This window comes from Theobroma cacao, chromosome 5, assembly GCF_053813885.1.
Source record: "Theobroma cacao isolate CCN51 chromosome 5, ASM5381388v1, whole genome shotgun sequence".
NCBI lineage: Eukaryota > Viridiplantae > Streptophyta > Magnoliopsida > Malvales > Malvaceae > Theobroma > Theobroma cacao.
This window is the reverse complement of record NC_142643.1, coordinates 45440442-45460946: the sequence shown is the minus strand read 5'-3', so window position 1 is coordinate 45460946 and position 20505 is coordinate 45440442. Positions and strand designations below refer to the sequence as shown.

The 20505-nt window shown below is 35.4% G+C and overlaps 3 protein-coding genes across 4 annotated transcripts; all 3 read right to left on the bottom strand.

Moving 5' to 3' along the window:
• Nucleotides 1–2: 2 nt before the first annotated feature.
• LOC18600228 (protein IQ-DOMAIN 25-like) lies at nt 3–2141 on the bottom strand. Of its 2 annotated transcripts, none has more exons than XM_088806753.1 (4): nt 1438–2141; nt 1085–1324; nt 308–862; nt 3–202 (listed from the first exon to the last, which is right to left on the bottom strand). In XM_088806753.1, the coding sequence occupies exons 1-4, from the start codon at nt 1840–1842 to the stop codon at nt 182–184; spliced, it is 1221 nt and encodes a 406-aa protein (XP_088662879.1). In that variant the 5' UTR covers nt 1843–2141; the 3' UTR covers nt 3–181. The 2 variants fall into 2 exon arrangements, with proteins under 2 accessions (XP_088662879.1, XP_017977767.1); XM_018122278.2 differs by having other exon boundaries at nt 308–787.
• Nucleotides 2142–2874: 733 nt separating this feature from the next.
• NEK2 (NIMA-related kinase 2) lies at nt 2875–9734 on the bottom strand. The gene is made up of 15 exons (XM_007030546.3): nt 9477–9734; nt 8217–8333; nt 8007–8073; nt 7534–7599; nt 7276–7322; nt 7115–7160; nt 6867–6947; nt 6734–6776; nt 6600–6649; nt 6429–6510; nt 6267–6316; nt 5480–5553; nt 5130–5181; nt 4054–4500; nt 2875–3901 (listed from the first exon to the last, which is right to left on the bottom strand). The coding sequence occupies exons 2-15, from the start codon at nt 8300–8302 to the stop codon at nt 3230–3232; spliced, it is 1863 nt and encodes a 620-aa protein (XP_007030608.2). The 5' UTR covers nt 8303–8333; nt 9477–9734; the 3' UTR covers nt 2875–3229.
• Nucleotides 9735–17669: 7935 nt separating this feature from the next.
• LOC18600226 (Duplicated homeodomain-like superfamily protein) lies at nt 17670–20425 on the bottom strand. Its single transcript, XM_007030545.3, has 2 exons — nt 19753–20425; nt 17670–19269 (listed from the first exon to the last, which is right to left on the bottom strand). The coding sequence occupies exons 1-2, from the start codon at nt 20214–20216 to the stop codon at nt 17751–17753; spliced, it is 1983 nt and encodes a 660-aa protein (XP_007030607.3). The 5' UTR covers nt 20217–20425; the 3' UTR covers nt 17670–17750.
• Between the last annotated feature and the right edge of the window lie 80 nt (nt 20426–20505).

Here is a 20505-nt window from a genome sequence, read left to right as displayed (position 1 = left end):
AGTAGGACTTCCAGTTTTTTTTTTTTTTTTTCATGAGCAATTGTATTCAGAATGTGAGGTCTTTGCAGCGTTCTTCTTTCCTATATAGCAATCGTAAACTAGTTGTCCTGCTGCTAACTCTTGAATCAACTATCTTGTTCATCACCTCTCTGCTGAGGTTTGAACGTTCTTGAATCTTCAGTTAGAACAAAGTTGCGTGAGGCTGCAGATACGTGAACCAGAAATGAGTTAGAGAATGCAACTTTAAAGAAAAACCAAGAAAACGAACTGAACTTGATTCCACTGCAGAGAAATTGACTTGACTTACCTCATTTGTAACAAGAGATTTCCGATATTCAGAATAACTGGTTGGGACACTGGTATCACCCTCATTGTCTTTGGGTGTCCTTGTTGACCGATAAAGCGTGACAAACCATGGCTCTTGATTCTCATCTGCAACGCCTTTCGACTGTGAAGATGAATAATGTTGTTGAATATTGTCATCCATTTCTTCAGCTGAAGTTGTTTTCTTGCCCTTTGCTTTGGAGTTCCACGCAGGTCGTTGTTTTGGTTCACTTTGTGACCTGACTTTGGCCCGTGAAGATTCTGTGTTGGTCAGGTAATTTGGCATGTATGGATACTCATGAGAACTGAAAGAGGATCTTCCCGGTGTTGGCTTGGACATTGGAGGAGAATGTCTGGGACTGTTGTGTGTTGTGAAGGAAAACTCCTCATATTTTTGTTCTCGCTTTGAGATCGAAAGCTCTCCAGAGTAATATGTGGTGATTCCATGTTCAATCCTCTCAATCTGTGAATGATTCATAAAACCATTTTGGCTCTTCACAATTCCACACTTTTCATAAAGATTTATATCAACAGCTTCCTATGTTCAGAAATAAAAATATAATAGTGATTAGTTGTTGAATTTGGAGCACTGTATTTTAGTACTTGCTTTTCTTCGAAGGCACTAGGTTATTGACTTTATTGCACCGTAGTTCATGTTTGGTTGATTAGAAAATGATGGAAAATGAAAGAAAACCAAACAGGCTATCTGATACCCTTGGGGTATGGAGATGTTAATGCATTCATGGAAAGAAAGACTTACTCTCTGTGCTCTTTTGAACCCCATCTCCTGGGGAAACCTTCCGTATCTTGATGATCGGCTTTTTACAGCAGGTCGTGGTTCCTCAGCCATCTGGATTCTCTGAAACCGGGCTCTAACTTGTATTGCCATTAGAGCATGCATACGTCGGAGAGTAGCAGTTGTTTGTTTCCTCACCAGGTGACCCCTAACCAGTGCTTGCAACTTGACTAGTCCCCTCAAAGCATGTAAAGCTTTCCTCGCCTGCAATGATATTTGATCAATGATATCATTTCTCTCAAGCATTCTGTCCTAGCTAGTTATACAAATGGCAAGGCCTGCAACACTGGAATAAAGGAAAAGGTTAGGATTAGTACCAAATAAGAACGAAAGGCGGCTTGAATCCTGGTGGCAGCTGCATCTTCTACCACTTTGCTTATCAAAGAAGCTGCAGATGTTGCCTTTGTTTTTCTTTTGGTAGCACTTGTCATTGCCATTGCCAAAACCCTGGTGTTATCATGCCGTTTCTCCAAGCCCAGCACAGCTTGCTTCACAAGTGGAGTAGCGGTCATTGAGTCAAGGGACCTGGAACTCTTGTGAGCTCTCTCTTTACTCGCCAACTTCCCGAAACTCCATCTCCTCTTGAAAGGAGTTGCAGGTGGAGTTGCAGATGGAGTTGTCACACGTCCTTCTTCAAACGATATGGAAATGTTTTTCCTTTTCCCTTTATCCTCCTTTCTCCCTAACAAGAAGTTTACCAACCATCTGCTTGCCTTTCCCATATCAATCACACCAAGAAGGATCCTCACCTTAGTCTCTCTGACACGAGATGAAGATCAATACCTACACTACTCTTTCCTTGTCCAAATTCTTGTGTATAGGACTTTGGCCATCGTATAGTTCATGTAACTTGTTAATGTTGTTGACTGGTATTTTAAATTCATGTATGTTGGTATGGCTTTTCTTGCCATTAAATTTATGTCCTTGCATTATTTTATATTTGGCCAAGGCCTGCAATGGAAAACTCACCCTGATTTAGCCATTTGCCACTCCCTTGGAGATTCCTGGCAAAGACACCTCTTCACTTGATAGAGCTTTCTCAACTGCTAAATTTTTTGTTTCTTTGAAAGTAGGGGCCCATAGAGAGAGACTATATATGGTCCCATTTGATGTAATTGTAACTTTGAGTGAAATACTATGGAGAAAGCTTTGTCTATACGAGATAGGTTATCTTAATAAACAGCGAAAAAAGGTCTACCTGCTTTTAGAAAAATTCGGAAGATTGACTTTAACCAAGACGGCTTTCAATGAAATAAATTTGTCAAAGTTTATTTTTTTTCCGTGTTTGTCACGTTATCAAATGGGAGTCTTGAATCTTACATTAGTTGTATATTTAAATGAAACGAACATTTTTAACTTATGAAATAATTAACTTTTATGAGATAAAATCGTAAAATTTAATGAAATCATAAAAAATAATATTTTATAAATTAATTTGGACCGTAACAATTAATATCAAAACCAACCCTTCTTGAGGAGAGCTAAATCAAATCGGCTGATGTGAACCGTGACACTGTTGCTGTGCGGTAGCTTTCTCTTGAGCCTTTTGAATGGAATAGCTTGGTGTTTATTTCAGATATAAAAGTGGTGAACTAGCATTCAGAAGCATAGGGATGGGGGCTCGAGGGCTGGTGTGTTAGGCTTCCTAACGCCAGAAGCTTCTGGGACTTCCCTCTTAGCCTGGTTAATATGGCAGAGAAAGCCCCAAGTCTTAATTTGGTAAACAAACAAAGAGTCCGATTTCTATAAGAAAGTTCAGCCATCAAGATCATCCATTTTCCTGATTAATATTCATTTAAATGAACATGATGTTTCAGTCAGGAACATAAACAAAAATTAACAGGTAGAAGATAAGTCTACAACCTATTTGAACCCATCATCCACTCCCAGAAAATCATGAACATTGATGAACGAGGGGATGGCCGAAAGGTGCAGGAAAATCGACTAGAACCTAATACTAACAATTAGGATTCGTTTGAAAACCAAAATGCCTACCTGACGAGGTCCTCTCAACAGGAATCACTTCTAAAATCTGATAAGCCTGGACTCTAAAAAATTGTTACAGGTTACAGCTACAGATATTATACAAATGGAAGCGGTTCATCAGGATTAATCCTCCTGCTTGGCAGTATTCTCCTTAAAGCTCTTAGTCAACCAGATGGCAGTTTCTCTGGGGGAGACCTTACCAGGTCCAAATGGCTTTAGTAGCACACCAAGCTCATCATACCTCTCTTGCTGCAGCAACCTTGCACTAAACTCAAGCAATCCTTCCAATGCCTCAGCACGTTGCTGATATGACGAGGGGTCAAACTTTCGCCGCTGCATGTCTGATGAGGTGCGGCTTGATGCCCCAGCAGTTGCATTTTGATCAGAGGAATCGGTTCCATCCTCTCCATCCACCTGAAACATGCTGCGCTGGATTCCCTGCCATGCATCAGTAAAATGGGGCTTGATAGGAGCTCGATCACATATTTGAACCGTACATTTGTCTTTTGTGATTGAACGGTCAACAAATTGTGGTGAGCCAGAGGAGCCCCGTGCAGATATTGATGAAGTTTTGTGGATGGGGAAGAATGCATTTTCATAGGAGGCTAATGGGAATTCAGCTATCTTATCAATCCGAGGAGCGTTGACAGAAACATCTGGTGATTGTATGCAATGAAGAATACCAGCATTAGATATAGGAGGGGATTCTCGAACTTTAGCTCTTGTTAACAGTGGCAAGGATGCTCTTCGAGTTGTGGGAAGAGATTTTTTAATTGGAGTGCGTGAAACAGGAAACTGTAAACACAAGGCAACAAACAGTAAAAACCCAACTTTTGAAACTAGAAAATGTTAATATCAGTGATCTCGATGCATGTGTTGCACAAGAGTCTGATAAAAGAGAAGGCTGAGGGAAAGGGAAGGAAGGAAAGGAGCTCTATTGAATTTACCGAGTCACGATTTTTCAAGGGCTCTGTCCTTCTCTTGGGAGTTGCAGAAGCTTTTGTCAGAGAACGTCTTGGAGTCTTGGTGATACTTGAAACTTTTGAAGTAATTGGCTTGCAAATGACTGTTCCTTCATGGCTGCTATCAATAGACAAATCTTCAAACCTTTCATTTAAAAAACCTGGTGCATCATCATGTATTCCTTTGGTAGAGCAAACAGAATCTTGCTCAGCTCCAGATATGCTTGGATTCAGAGTCCTATCATTAGTGAATGATCGACGCCTCTCCCTGTAAGCAGAGAAGTGGACATCTACTGGATCTGAAAATCTAGTTTTCTTTACATTGGCTGCAGGCCAATGCGCAGGTAAAGTATTCCTTCTAGGATTATTAATTTTAAGATGAACTTTAAGAACATAAGGCTGAAGGTGTGGATGCCTGAGCAGTTCCTCAGCCTGTCAAAACCGATATACCTCAGATGAGAGGAAAGTTCATAAATTGAAGAAATGTGCATATGCAGATGCATGAATGGGCACAAAATTTCCTTCCAAACTGATCTAATGGGCATGGTTGCAGAAATATGCTACTAATCGTGAACTCATTGAGAAAATGCAAAACTTTGGCTTTCAGAAGCAAATGTTGAAAATAATTGTTCAAAGTTTGCTACACAAAAATACTTTCAAAGCTCAGTGGAGAACTTTTCAATGTTTTCTGCCCCACTTTTGGTTACTTCCAACATGCTATTCAAACATAATCATTCTTAGTAGCGTCAAGGTTCCTCCTCGAAACCAAGAAATTGACAGTTCTGAGAGCATATTACTTTGGGCAAAAATTAAAGGTGATTCCTTTCAAACCAAGAAAATTTATGTGGTGTCTATAGAGTATCTTGGAAATGTATTTCAATCTCCTGAAGGCAGAAACTAGGGTGCCAAGATGAGGTGCAGTATGGCACTAAAAACAACTGCAGTGCCATCGGACACTTTCTAAAAACATTTATATATCAACTTATATTTGGACCCATTATGGTGGATCCATAAAGATGCTCTGCATGTGTTGTAAGACAGATCAGAGGAGTTATACGTACACTTGGCCTAAGTTCGGGATTTTTGCGCAGCATGCTTTTAATGAGACCACGACTGAAGAGAAAATCAAGCAATAGTTAGATCAACATAATTCATCATTTGAAAATCAACATAATTGTAAATGAAATTCATGAGGGAAAAAGCCAATTATTACACTACCCAACTTTTGGTCTTCTACTTCAACATAGCTCATTGTCGATTGTAATCTTGGATGCAGCATACTAATACGTTATTTCATAATTTCCTTAAAGCACTTGATGGAATATGAACTTTTCTTGTTTTTAATAGGCTACTCTTTAACAAGCAGAAATAGCTATAATGATTTCTATCATGAAGGGAAAATGAGGCTTACAAGGCACCAGAATATTTTGTTGGGAGTGGAGCAACTATTGATTTATTAATTTTGTTTATCAGCGCTTGCATATCCTGTTGAAGATATATAAGATTATTAGAAAAGGAAAAAAAAAAAACATGAAATGCGAAACGGTAGCTAAACATTAAACGAAATTTCACAATGCAGAAATGCCTCCTAAAGTCAAAGCATTAATTATACCTAAGAAAGAACCCTCATGAGAGGTATGCAGCGGCATTTTCATATTCACCAGCAGAAATGAGTTATAAGGGCACACCGCCAGATATCTGTAACTATGAATCAAATATAATTTTTTGCTACACTGAAATACCACAAGAACAAAATATGGGAGATGCCTAACTGCAATCTATCTCAGTTGGCCCAGATGTCCTGCTGAAACCCTAAGAATGATAAGCATGATGCAGCTCATTCATGAGGACCAAATAGATACAGTGCTTCTGAGTTACTGCTCAAGATCTGACCAAATTACAGCTTGAAAAATGACAAATGATATGCTTGCCTACAAAACAGACTGTCTGATAAGGAGGCCCTGTATAACATTTGGAATTGATATGAGACTATTTATATGCTGACGTAACCTCTCACATCACCATTTAAGTAACATGTATACACAGAATCATTGTTAAAGACTATATACAATAATCAAACTTCTATATTTCTAAGAATCCTTGTCAAAGAAGTCCTAAGCAGACTAGCCTAAAAGATGTATATGCAACAAGCTGCAAATGGTTACAAAGTAGAAAAGACAGGGTTAAAAAAAACTCACAAATGCTTTAAATGCAGGCTTGAGAGAAGTCATTTCATATATACAGCACCCTGGACAATATATTTTCAAGTCATATAAACACATATATAGACGTAAAAATCTTGAAATTATATCAAGACTGAATAACAAATACAAGCATCCTCTGTATGCGAGCATATTCACCTAATGACCAGATATCTGACTTAGAACCATACGGTATATCAGCCAGAAGCTCAGGACACATATAGCTGGGAGTTCCAACAACCTGAAAAAACAAGAGTATTCTTCCCAATTATGATTAATAAAATCAAGTGATGCATTAAATTCTTGAAGGTTAGTTCATATATTACTTACAGAAGATGCTAGATCATCTGAAGTCAAAATTTTGGCAAGTCCAAAATCACCTGCACCAGTGTTGATCACATCTTCGTTAGGAGAAATTATGATCCCTTCAAAGGAATTATATGAAAAACAGTAAAATCACTCACCAAGACGTATGTCTTGATCTTTTGTCAAGAATATGTTTGAACACTGAAAAAAACATGAAACAAAATATCATCAGCAGAAAGCAACTTGGGGCAGTTTGGAAGATAGTAAGAGCACAACCGTATGCGCACTAACCTTGACATCACGATGAAGAATATGATTCAAGTGCAAATAGTCAAGAGCCATCAGGAGTTGAACAAGCCACTTACACAGCTTCTGAACACGCTCAGATGCAACAATTTTCAGAGTTATGAATGTTCAATGAATAATAGTGATTGTCTAAGGGTTGAAAGATAACAATCAACTTTAACAAAAGAGGGAATGGGAACAGGGTGGCAAAAGAATTGAAGAATTTAAGCGAGAAGCAAGGGAATAAACAAAACCTCTTCTGAGAAAAGCATGCCATTTGCTTTCTTTATGGCTTCAGCCCTGTTTTATAAGAAAAATCTTATTATGATTTGCTAAGATCTTGCAAGGCTCTTCAAGTTACAGAAACAAATGCAAAATCTCATAAATCCCAATATCAGCAAGAAAGGAAACTTACATGTCTCCTCCTTCACAATAACCTATAATAATGCATACATAGCAACCCTGAATACAAAGACATTAATGTGAACCAATGTTAGGCCATAGATCACCAGGAAGAGTCTAATATTAGTGCTATGAAAATTAAGGCATATAATCAAGAGGTATAAGAAAACTGCATTTATTCCATAACCAACAATCAAAAGCGTAAAACGGAGAAGAATAGAGGCCCATCTGGCGGACCTGCTATTAATGGAAATAGTAGATATAACCATACCTTTTCTACCCAGGAATCTTTGTACTCCACAATAAATGGGTTTCGAATTTTTGAAATGAGCTCCATCTACATGAACCAGTTGAAGGTTAGTCTATAGCTTGAATTTAACTAAGTTCATACTGCTGAAACAAGCTGTAGGACAGCAATCTTGGACAACAACTTTCAGTCCAGTCAATTCCAATATATTTCAGGTCCAAAAACTACTATAGCTAACTTCTCTTGGATTTTAATCTCCTATTTTTCCTTCAACATGTGAATTAAAGATAAATCAAGCCCAACCATGTTTTTCTTTTATTTGTCTCCTTTGTTCTCCCTTATGTTTGCCTCGATAAAACACATTAGGAAATCTTCTTTCTTCAATGACTATGGAAGGATTCTGGCAGTTATCCAGTGAAATAGAGTGACATAAAGATCATAAATGGAGCAGAAAGAATATAAGAGAAAAAAAAGTCCTGTCAGAAAATTATACAAACCTCTTGATGAGCAGATCTTCGTGACCTATCAGTCTGGCGGGCAAGACGAATTTTTTTCAGCACATACCTGATCATTCCCAGAGAAAAGAGAAAGGACAGTCAATCGCCAAAAGATGAATCAATCATGCTTGTCTAATTGTTATTCTCACATATTCCATATGTAATGTAAATATAATAGATGAAGGCAAAGGGTCTTATTTGCCATCTTACTTCTTCTTTTCATGCTTATGCCTCACTAGAAGAGCTGAACCAAAAGCTCCCTTCCCAATTTGCTCTAGTATCTCATACTGCTCCATGTGAGAGATGTATTTTTTTTTACTTCCTTTTCTGGATTACACCAAAAAAAAGGTTAGTGCATTAAAAATTCGGGATAGCATTCAGAAAAGGTAGAGATGCAAAGGAAAATGCAGTAGTTTCTGACAGAACATAGATGAAATGGTAACAACAAAACATAGAAGAACATAAACTCAAGAGAAGTTGAGAACCTTGAAAGTCAAGAAAGAAACAAGAAACAAACCAAAAATAGGAGCATTGAAAGAGGAAAGCTTCCAACTATTAAAATTTTGAACACAGTATATCTGTAATTTATAAGACTTAGAAAGTATGGATTTGATTAGAAACAAATCCACATGGTTATTAAAAGAACCAAACTTCACCACACCACATTGCATGATTTACCAAAAATGGACATCAACATTCAACATGAGCACAAGAATACAGGATTTTGGAATTTGGGGGGCTAATCTAAGCAATGGTTCAAAAATATTTCAGACAACAATGCTAAAAAGCTTCAAATGTATCAATTTATTGGTAAACTAGAAACTAAAAAGGTCTGCATCTTGCATTTTACATGGCTTTGATTTCTGCAACCCATCAAGCTAAATTAATTTTGTGTAGTCCAATCTTGAGTTGATAACTCAGCACACAAGGCTATTTCACTTGTACTAAGCTTAATTGAGTGATAAAAGCTTTCTATTTAAAGACCAAACAAGAACCAAACATACCAAAATACTAAAGGCAATTGCGAAGAAGAGAAAATGAATGAGAACAGTGAAAAAATGAAAAAGAAAATATCTGACTCAAAGTAGCTGTTTATACAGCACAAAGTTATCAGCTTAAAATCAACATTTTTTTTACTTTAAAGAAAACACAAAACTTCAGATAGAATAAAAAGAAACCAAAAAAAAAACCAGTTACAGAAACAGAGATAATGCACATTATAAGTAATCTTCCCCTCAGCTTAAAAGCACACAGAAAAAAAAATAACAATTATAATGCATCATCAAGAAACCAACTTTCTTGATCAAGAATCAAGAAAGCAAAGAACTTGGAAAAGGAAAAATGCAGCTTTTGCGAAGAAAATGAAAAAAAAATTAAAGACAATAAAAACCCATTTGGGCAGTAAAGAGAGAAGAAGAAAAGGAAATCTGCAGATTCAGGTAAAAAAGAATGAAGGAATGTTCAATGTACCTGAGTATAGTAGTGTCAAAGGGTATATAAGTTGTTGATCCAGAGAGATCACAAGGAGAAGAATAATGTGGACTTCACCATTTGAGCAGAAGCTAAAAAAAAGGAAGACACTGTTTACAGTACAAAGAAAGAGAAGGAGAAGAACAAGAAGAAGAAGAAACAGAGGAAGCTGCTGCCTGTTGCAGCTGTGTCTCCATTGGGTTGTTTTTAGTTTCAAGGGAGAAAATGACAAACATTGCAAGAGTGAGAGAAGAGTAGATTGGACCACAAATATATAGACTTAATACTATATAAAATTCTGAATTTTTTTATGGAAAAAAGCACTGTTGGGTACTAAGATTAGTGAGAGTAGTTTATGAAGATTTAGTTACTGCCAAATAATGGGTTTGAGCAAGGAAGCATGCTAAAGACAAAGATTGTTATGAGTGTGGAGGGGTTTGTGTTTAACATTCAAAGGAAGTACAATATAAATGCTAGAGAAAACAAACAAAAGCATACTGATTAAGACTGTTTTGGAAAGGTATTAATATTAATCTCTTAATTTAAGTAATTAATTTATTAGTCATTTTAACTTGTTATGTAGTTATTGAATAAATTTAAAGACAAAATCTATGATTTGGTGAATAAATTTTAAATTTTTATAATTAAATGAATAAATTATTGTCGCATTCAGTAAGATAAATAGTTCAAACAAAAATATGGAAACAAATATTACTATCCACTTAATATTTATAAGTTTCATAACCCTATTTTTAGCAAATGCTTTAGTAAAAGGATATTCATATGCAATTTATGGGGGAAAAAATTAAATTAAAAGTTAAATTAGTGAGAGGAAAAGCACATTTGGGTCAAAATAGGAATCATCTCACTTTTGTGACTGTTGTGAAAAGGAGAGAACTAAGCATAAACTCAAAGGAGTAAAAAGATTCAAAAGTCTGAAAAAAAAAAAGAAAACAATTAAAAATTAAAATAAATGAAAATTAAAAAAGTGGAAGAAGTGTGTTTTTGGCTCAGTTAATTTGTCAGCTTTTGTGGGCTTTTTTTTTCCCACAAGTTTCCCCTTTTTATTTTTCACTTTCACTAAATTTCAAGTAAAAAAAAGAAATTAATTTTAATATTTTTTATTACTTATTTATTTATTTTATTTATTTTTTATTAAGTCATTGAATGGGAGAAGACCGACAAAAGGGGACAAAGTGGGGCCCAGCGCCTTCTTTCGCTTGATCTGCGATCACGAAGCTTACTATCCGGCGCGTTTTTTACCTCTTTAAATTACCGAAAGACCCTCGACTGTTCACCGAATTTACTACTAGTGGGAACTCTGGATTTCGGAGTGTGAGCTAGGCCTGTCGTTTTGTATGCTGTGTGGGCTCCACGGGTATGGTTTGTTTTGGAAGTGGGTCAGTTTGCCCCGGCGATATCCGACTCGACCTCTCTTTCGTATTTTATCCTTACCAATAATTCTCCCATGCATTTTTTTTCATTATTGATGATATTTTTATATGCAAAATTTTGTCCATGAAATGTCCATTCCAAGCATGTACCCCCAACAAAAATTTTTCAATGCATACATTGAGTATTTTTGGTTGAAAAAAATATATTTATATAGTGAAATTGTAGTTTCCAATAAAATTTATATTTATCTCATTGCTTTTGATCAAAAATATCGATTTTTAATATGTTTAGCGTGTAAAATTGATGGAAGTCAATTGATTTATTTTTAATTATAATATAATTAGATATGTTAATGAGTACTTTATAATTGGGTATCTTGTATCATCCAACTCGATTAAATAAAATTAGAGTATTTTATAATTAAATTTGGATAGGATTCAGATAGTAATATTATTACCTGTTATGGGTTTGGATAGTAGTCTTAAGTACCCACTATTTGAACTCGATTATAAAATAATAATTTTTACTATTAAATTTTAGTTTGATATATATTATATTGTGTTTACAAATTTCTTATAATTAATGTAATACGTACTAAAATGCATTAATTGATCTAAATATGATTTTGTTAATTTTAATTTATTGCTATAAACTAATTTTAATTTATTAATTTAATTTTCATTAATTATGCATAAAAATTAATTTAAATGGATATTAAATGAATACAAATATTTAACAAGTAGTGTTTAGGATATTCAAGTACAAGTTCGAGTAATTACAATTCAAAAATTTAATCAAGTATTTACAAGAGTTGTGTATCCTATCAAATAATAGACTTTGAATTAATAGCGTACCCAAAAAGTATTAGATACCATGCCCGTTAATATCCCTAAATCTAATACCCAAAATGACAAGTTTCCACTTTAATAATGTTTTGTCCTAAGATTAGTTACATGAATATAGCAAAAAAAAATCAAGCAAAATAAATGATCCAGTTGCCATATATTAATGTTTCCTTTATGGTGATTAAAGGGAACTATATATATATATATATATATATATATATATATATATATATATATATCTTTGTGAAAATTAATAGGGTGTGATAAATTTAGTTAGTTTCGTTTGGTATCTTTTAGCCCAAAGATTTCATTTACAGCAATGCCATCATTTCATGGTACCTTTATAATGAATTATATATGCCATGGACCATTGGCAGATGAAATATCCAAAGCTTTTTTTTTTTGCAAGTAATGTTTTAGGGTTATATATGTTGACCTTGATCTAGTACTTCAATGCTTCACTTTTTGACCTAATTATTATCGATGGTAACACACATTTCTTTATTATTAACAGATTTATAGTATGGAAGGGGGATCTAGCCAAGGTAGTTGAGACATGAGAGAAGTATTCAAGATTTGTTAAAAAGCAATTCAACCAAGAAAAGACTTTGTAATAATTAGTTTCAATAATGGATCAAGAATTTCATAGAATTAAAGCAGTGATCCTGGTAGATGAAACAATGGCATAATAATAAATCTCTCTCTGAATATATAGACAGTTTTAAGAAATGGTCCGTTTTTATGATCTTTTATCAGAAAAAAAAAAAAGATTCGAACTCAATTTTTTAACATGTTAATTAATTTTTTTATTACTAAAGAAAATAGGAAATGTTGGAAATATATGTGGTAGGTTTGGAAATTCAAAAGCTCTTCCAACTCAGAGTTTTATCTCAACTGTCCTTGATCTTCAGCATCCCAGAGTCTGGGACCAAAATCATCATCATCATCATAAAGAAAACCTAATCTTCATAGGGTTATGAAAAGATGAATTGTCAATGGTCAATTTTTTTGCTGTCACACACACACACTGCATATGAGTAGAAAGCAAAGAAGGGACTAGGGCTAGCTTTCCTTCTATAAGATTCTTATTCTCCATTACCATTCCTATCAGCCTCAGCAAAGCATGCTGAACTTGAGGCAGATGCTGTCATAAAGTGGTCAAAAAACTTGTATATTCTTGACAGATTCAACTCCCCTTTTTAGCCCATTTTTGTTTTTTCTCTTCTTCCTTTGGTTATTGAATACATACATGCTAAATCCACAATCAATTGGTTATTGAATACATACATGCTAAATCCATAATCAAGGGCTTTAACTAGTGACATTAAGGCCATTGCAAAAAGGATTTATATTTAATGAACCCATAATTTTAGTGAAATTCTAATAAGATCCATCGTGATTAGTTTTTTATAATATCATAAATAAATAAGAAATTTATAATATATTTTGGTGATTATATTGATGAAATGAGACCAGATATAGGAGAGCTGCAAGAAACTTATTCGCCTCGTGAAGCTACAACAACCTCTCTGATGAAAATTGGCAAAGAAATGAAGACACACACACAGAAACCTACCCTTTACTCTTTATAATAGTTCAAATATCATGAAAAAGTTTGGAGGTTCCAATGGAGCTAGTTACAAAGAAATAATGGCAACATCTTCAACTAGAAAAAGAGGTGAAACAAACCAACTTTTTTTAATGGAGACGTATCACCCGTGAAGTGTGATAAAGAGGTTAACTTTTTTGATGTGAGCACAGTCAATGTGGGTGTGTTATCTCAACAACTTTGGTCATCATAATGTACTGCTCTTGCAAGGCAACCTGAATGGAGCAAAAGGGGATGGAAGACTTTCAAAGAATAAAATATTGGACAAGTAGCATTCCCTTTAGTATAAGAAACATTGCATCCTTTTTGAGCTGGATCATAGCCACATAGGAGGTTGATGGGGAAATTTTTTCTTTAATTTTGCTGTCATACATTTCTTATATATGAGATTTTGTCGTTTTTAAGTATAGATAAATATATCTTTTTACGCAAGGAGATGATATTATATAATAAATGAATAAATAAATAAATGAGTGATTCTATTTTTACGTAAATTTTAATTTTTTAATGTAAATTAATCTTATAATTATTAATATTTATATATACTCCTTTGTCTTTTTTTTTTTAAATATTAGAATTGAAAAAGAGGGATGAGAGGGAGTTGGGGACATATATATATATGAAATGAATTGATTCTTGGCGATGGGGTGACTACTAATATAGGAAAAAGAACAGAGGAAGAAGTCAAAGGGAAAGAGAAGTCAAAATCAGAAGGGTGCAAGTGAAGAGAAAGGAAGAAAAAAGGGCTTTGCATAATCTTAAAGAAACTTGGTTAGAACTTGGCTGTAGTCCCCGGCCCTATTGTTTGCCATTAGACATGACCAGTCTTAATCATTGCCAGAATGATTTCCTCCTTTATTTTTTTAAATCATCCTTCCCCTACTTATTGTTATATATAAGTAAGGCCAAGGGCAGAGTGGAAGAGTGGTACCCAACAACACAAGAGAAAAGAAAAGGAAGCAAGAAGTGCCAACCACAATGAGAGAGATTTCGATGCTTAGACAAAGGTAGCTTTCTTAAGTTTTAATGCTTATTAAGTCTTGTTTTTTTAATGTTGGAATCTTTCTTTCTCTAAATAAAGAAAAATTGCCTCTTATTAGTCATAAATTCTGAATCCGTTTTTGTATAAATCACTGCAGACTTAAAAGAAAAATTGTATTGGAATAAAAATGAATTTTGGGGAGGAATTATTTGACAAATTAATGCTTTGGGAGGTGGTGGCATCGACTTGTTGTTGCCGACATGGAGGGAAGAGACAGAGAGAAAGATTGAGATTAGGGTACAAGTGGTGGACATGTTGGGCTATGATATGAAGGAAGAATTGGTATTATATGCTTAGAATGTCGGTACCCCAGCAGTAGGAGCTGCTGATAATGGATACCAATTCACATTCTGTGAGACAAGCATTTGTCATTGAAATTTTATCATGAAAATGTGGTGAAATTTAAAGTTTGATGGAATTTAGAGCGATTTTAGAGAGAACCCAAATCTGTTTTTTTACCTTTAAAAATGTTCCCAATTTCTAGATAAATTTGCTTTTTACTACTTCTTGTTTGCGTTTGGACTTTGGACATAGTTGAATTTGGGCCTAATTGACAGAGAAAACCATAAATGGAAAAAACTGAGCTGGGCTGAGTTTGGGTATCAAAATCAATATGGAAAGTTGAAAATAGTCTAAAGGCTCAAAAGGACAGGGAAGTAGCCCAAACCTAATTGTCCTTTCATGGGGTTGACAACAACCCTTGAGTCAACCCTAAACCTTTGACCCAAAGGTCTCAAACCTAGTCTAATTGCCTGTCAACGACCTTCTCATTTAGTTCTGTCAGTGTAAACAAATGAGCTAACTTTCGTTCTTCGTTCGATCAATCTCCTCTTGATTCAAGCTCAACTTTTTTTTCTCGATCATAATTCGTCTCTTGATTGCAAGTCGCCCTATCGAACTCAGTTTTTGAGACTATAATGATCAAATTCCTTATAAGTTTAAGTTAATTTTTTTCAATTTTTTCATTATAGTGATTGTTGTTTTCAAGTCTCCTTTCAAGAAGCACACATCCCATAATGTCATGTTCACATGAATACAATTTAAATGCATGCTTCCAATAAGAAAGAGACATTGAAAATAGTTCTTAGTTTTTGGTCCCCTCTTGGCATAGTTAGCTACCCTTTTGTGAAGGCAAAATCATGCACAAATCCACAAGAAAAGAAAAAAAAGGAATAAATATTTTTTTTGGGTTTGATCACACTTCCTTTTAGGAAAAAGTCAATTCTCAAAAAAAAAAAGAAGAAAATCCCCACACAATTGACTCAAGTCAAACACTCCAGCAAATCATTTTGAGATTACCAAGATGCTAAAAGAGAAAAGAGGAAGGCCCCGAGTCAAATCGATAAAGGAAAAAAAAATCAGATTAATGATAATCAGCGGGGATCATCGCTTTGATCAGGTTGACTTTTTTGTTTTCGTGATGATCAAACTATGTCTGAGCCGTCGGATGAGTGGGTCCCAAACACGATGCACGTGCGCCAACCCATTTTTTCCCTTGGCTGCTTATGAAGAGCCTTGGCTGTTTGAGTTCAGACCATCACATGTGACGTTGACGTGTCACAATAAAATCAAAGACAAAAGAAAATGGCCCCCACAGAATTTCTTTATTTCATTTTATTTTTTTTAATAATAGATATTATCAAAGGGGTTGTTTGGTTTGAGACGTTCACCGTATTCCACTAAAAATGCCATTTTCTTCTCTGATCACTTCGGTCATGTGGTGGGTCCCAATAGCCCTTCAGAAACATTATGTCGTTGCCCTTCGTGTTGTCGTTGTAATCTCTCATGGAGCAGGGACAAGAAAAATAAAAAAAATTCAAAAAAAAAAATCAACTCTTTAGTATATGTTTTCTTCCCCAATGTTCATTTCAAGATTAAAACATAATTAAACATTTTTTCCCAATATTTATTTAAGGATTTAGAACACTCTCGTTAAAATCATTTAATTAAATTTGTAAACGCTCGACCATTAATCTTTCACTTAACATGTTTTACGATATAAATTTATTGTTTCGATAAGTTTTTCTCGATAATAACGAAACTTTTGATGCAAAATGAGCTTGTTGCATGTAAAATTATAATGAAGGTATTGTTTTGCATCAACAAAAAACGATTGTTTCATATTTTTCAATGTAAATTTTTTTGTCGAGTTATTTTTAGTCTGACGCTACGAAAGCGGTTTAGGTTTGAAGATGGTACCATAGCTACTTAGCTAGCTATAGTTAGTAAACTAGTAAATTTATAAATTGTACTATATGGTATTTAATTTGGAGAATTAAAATTTGCTGCTCTTTTGTCACCAACAAATACAAGACTGGAAAAAAAACATGCATGGGTGGAATGTTGTATACCAAATATAAACAAAATTGGCCTTGTAATTATTAAGCATGTGAAATAATCAAAGCTAAGTTAATAGGGTAACCTAAAAAAAAAAAACTGGGTCATAAATCTGCTTTCATTGGTAGCTAGCTATTGCACACTTTCATTGACTTTTTATTAATGTTATAACAATAATTATATGGAACTAATTGAGCTTTAATCTTAGCCCATAATTCATTTAATGTTATTTAATGGCATAGTTTTTTTTTTTTTGCTTTGCGTTTGAAGTTTTCCCAATTCATTAGAAAAGACCCATTTTTGTTGTTGAAATAATACAATTCAATTAATCTTTTTATTATCAAATTATGAATTAGATCGAAATCGTAATTTCTTTTTATCAATATTTTTCAATACACCATTCAAGTTTAACGAAAATTCGCCTGTAAATTTTCACTCTTAGGTATTGAAATATCAAAATATTATTATATATAGATATCTTGACGGATATATAATTAAGTTAGAAAAAAAATAGTTAGAGTGGGAAAATCAATTATGAAAATATATTCAGATATATATGATCATGATTCTGAATATCCAGCAGGATGGTGAGGTGCAAAGTATAGCTAGTGTACAAAACCTCATTTTCCTTGGCTGAAAAGATTCCAAAATTTCTTCCTGCATTGGTTTATTTTAGTTGGCAAGGAAACAGTGGACTGGCCCTGAACATGACTGTCATCCTCCTCCTCCTCCCCACATATAGCAAACAAAACCTCCCTTGAAATAGAAAAATTAGGAGCATAGAATAGCAATTTTAAGCGTAGAAAGCAGTCCTGACCTGAAGTTAAATCCTCATTTCCCAAATTGTCGGTGCTCACTACAATACAAGTTAATAACATATATATCCTCCAAGAAATTTTATATTAGATTCTCTAAGGGTTGGCAAAAAAAATAATAAAATTAAATATCAAACCAAGAAAGTACTATGTCTAATGGTATTAATAATGTTATTAACTATTGTAATACTAGTAGTAACTTAACATACACACAAAAAATGCAATGTGATTTCAGAATTCAAATTCAAAAGCTGGTACTTGAACCATGTTTGTCTCACCTTCAGAAAAATGCACAGTAGAATCCTTAGCTGGTCCCCTTTGAGATGAGTTATCGTTACCGGATTCCGGCAGAGCAGCCGAGTGGTTTTCGGGCAAAGCCGGGCGGTTTTCCAGCCCTTCAGAGGGTGCTATAAGTGTTCCTTGATTGTACAAAGTGCTTAATTGATGAAAATAAGGACATGTCCTAGAGTCAAGGGACCTCTTTTTATTAACATCTTTGGTCTTCCTGAAGTACTTGTTTATGTTCTCCCATTTCTCTTTGCACCTCTTGGCACTTCTCTTGTACCCCAACTCTGACATCCCTTGCGAGATTCTTTCCCAAAGAGGAGCTTTTATGGCTGCTCCTTCCTTATCGTGATCGCCATTGTTATAGAGACTGCATCTTAGGTTTATTAACGCCAACACTTCATCTCTTGGCCATCTCTTCCCGAGGTCTTCTTTGTCATTGGATGTAGGGGTTAGGGGAGCTTTATTTACAGTCACTGATGAAGTAGGTGGTGATGGATTGCTTTGAGCGTTGACAGGATTAGGGTTTTTGGGAGCTAGGGCTAGAGCTGATGAAGTGAGTGTTTTTGGATTAGGGTTTTCAGGGGCTTGGTTTTCTGTCATTGAAGTGGCCTTGATTTGATTGTTGTCAGTTGGACAAGAACCCGAGTTTTGATGACCAAGGACCATCGTAGATAAAGTAGTACTAGAAACTTGATCCCCCTGGCTTTGGGCATTGACTATAGGATTAGGGTTTTGTGCTGGCACTAGAGAAGATGAAGTACTAGGAGGATTTGAATCATTTGGTACCTTAAAAAGAGCTTCATTACTCCTTCGAAAACATTTAGAGGAGCCAGTTGATGCGAATTTACTCAAGAATTTGATTATGGTAGCCTGTCTATCACCTGCAATAGCTTGTTCTTTTGCCCTAAGCTCTAGCTCCTGGTTAATCCTATCTAGCTCTTGTTTCTTCCAGGCTTCTTCTCTTGCAACTTTCTCTTCATCTCTCTTCACCATGTCTTCAAGCAGTTTATTGTGCATCTCTTCCTGTTGATTCATCAACTTGTTCACAATATCTTCGCAAAACCCTTTGATCATCTCAAATTTCTTCTGTCTTTTCCTCTTCCTGTTGCTGCTGTTCTTGTTATCTGCTTTGTTCTCAACCACTCTTTCATTATCCTCTGGTGCATTATTTCCTGCTGTAGTTTGATATTCATCAATATTTCTTGAATCATCTTCCAAATTCTGACCCATATTGTCTTCATCTTCCCTTGACTTTTCCACGTTTTTGTTTTTTTCAGTTGCGCCAACAACCTGCTGGTTATGATGAGGAGGAGGAGGATTCTCACCCTGGCAAAGCTCTTCAAGTTCACTAAAGAGCCTGTAGTTTTTGCTACAATTGATGCTGTTGAAATATCTGCTTTCTTCTTCAAATTTCTCTTTGCACTTCTCTGCACTCCTCTTGAACCCAAGCTCTGCCAACTTCCTGCACCCACCATAATTGTATATAAAATTAAACCAACAGAGCACCACCACCTATATGTATGCATCAAACACTTATTCTTTCTGTTTTACTATACTCCTCCCTTATAAAATACTATAGACAAGCTTTCTGTTTATTTAATTATCAGTCCCCCCCCCCCCCCCCCCCCCCCCCCCCCCCCCCCCCCCCCCCCTCTCCCTCTCTCTCTCCTTCTCTCTCTTTTATTAACAACCCCACAAAGGGTAGATAGGCTCTAAATTCATGTAGATGCTTTAATATCCAAGTTGATTTGTTTCATTGATCAAGCTTCATCATCACCTTCAGCAAAATTCAGTTGAAACCCAATTCGGCAAATTTTGAAGGGATCACACTACATATTAGAAAACAAACAAACATAACATATAGATAACACCCCACTGAAAATTTACATAACACCAATAAGCAATAATATGGATATGTACTTTATGTACATATGTAAAGATATACCTTGAGACGTGTTCCCAAGTGAATTCAGGGAACCAATTTTCAATGCTAGATCTGATCCTCAACAGTGCAAGGACTTCATCATTAGACCAAGGATGATGGTGGTGGTGATGATTATCAATCGATTCAGGCATGGATCTCTCTCTTTCAATCTCCATGTTCATACGTACCAAGCCGGTGTTCTCTTCTTTCTCTTCATTCTTCTGGGTTTGATGTTGGGGGTGCAATGGGTGCAAAAAGTGAGGCTGCTGCTGCTGCAGCTGAGGGGGTACTTGGTTATGTGAGTTGGAAGTGTACAAAGTGTCAAAGGAAGTGAAACCATTTGAAGAGTTAGCAAGATGAAGGGGAGGGAAAGAGAGAGGGAGAGGGAGGGTTGTGGTTCTTGCAGCTGCTACTGCTGCTGCTGCTGCTGCTGCTGCTGATGAGGCTATGAATTGGTGAAACTGGTCTGGTACTCCATCAAACATTTTTGTGTTTATGAGTGAGTGTGTGTTGTGTTGTTTGTGCTTTTGTGAGTGCTTTTTCTTTTTCCTTTTTTTTTCCCTCTTCTTTTACACTTCTCTGTCTATCTCTCTCTCTTCTCTCCTTTTTGTTTTTGGACTTTTGGCACACTGTAAAAATTTGGGGGCACCAAATTGCTGCAAAAACAAAACAAGACTACAAAAACACCAAAGCCCTTTCTCACTCTACATCTGATTCCTCCTTCTCTCTCTCATTTATCAAGGATTTTGTCCTATCATGGAAGAGAAAAGATAG

What these genes read in the sequence shown, in the direction of transcription:
- LOC18600226 (XM_007030545.3), bottom strand. Translation starts at nt 20,216, where the DNA reads ATGTTTGATGGAGTACCAGACCAGTTTCACCAATTCATAGCCTCATCA. An exon ending in ACTTGGGAACACGTCTCAAG is followed by an intron (nt 19,270 to 19,752) that starts GTATATCTTTAC and finishes TGGTGGGTGCAG; the next exon opens with GAAGTTGGCAGAGCTTGGGT.
- NEK2 (XM_007030546.3), bottom strand. Translation starts at nt 8,302, where the DNA reads ATGGAGCAGTATGAGATACTAGAGCAAATTGGGAAGGGAGCTTTTGGT. An exon ending in AAGATTCCTGGGTAGAAAAG is followed by an intron (nt 7,323 to 7,533) that starts GTATGGTTATAT and finishes CTTTGTATTCAG; the next exon opens with GGTTGCTATGTATGCATTAT. An exon ending in GCATGCTTTTCTCAGAAGAG is followed by an intron (nt 6,948 to 7,114) that starts GTTTTGTTTATT and finishes GAGCGTGTTCAG; the next exon opens with AAGCTGTGTAAGTGGCTTGT.
- LOC18600228 (XM_088806753.1), bottom strand. Translation starts at nt 1,842, where the DNA reads ATGGGAAAGGCAAGCAGATGGTTGGTAAACTTCTTGTTAGGGAGAAAG. An exon ending in GGTTCAAAAGAGCACAGAGA is followed by an intron (nt 863 to 1,084) that starts GTAAGTCTTTCT and finishes TTCTGAACATAG; the next exon opens with GAAGCTGTTGATATAAATCT. An exon ending in AATCTCTTGTTACAAATGAG is followed by an intron (nt 203 to 307) that starts GTAAGTCAAGTC and finishes ACGTATCTGCAG; the next exon opens with CCTCACGCAACTTTGTTCTA.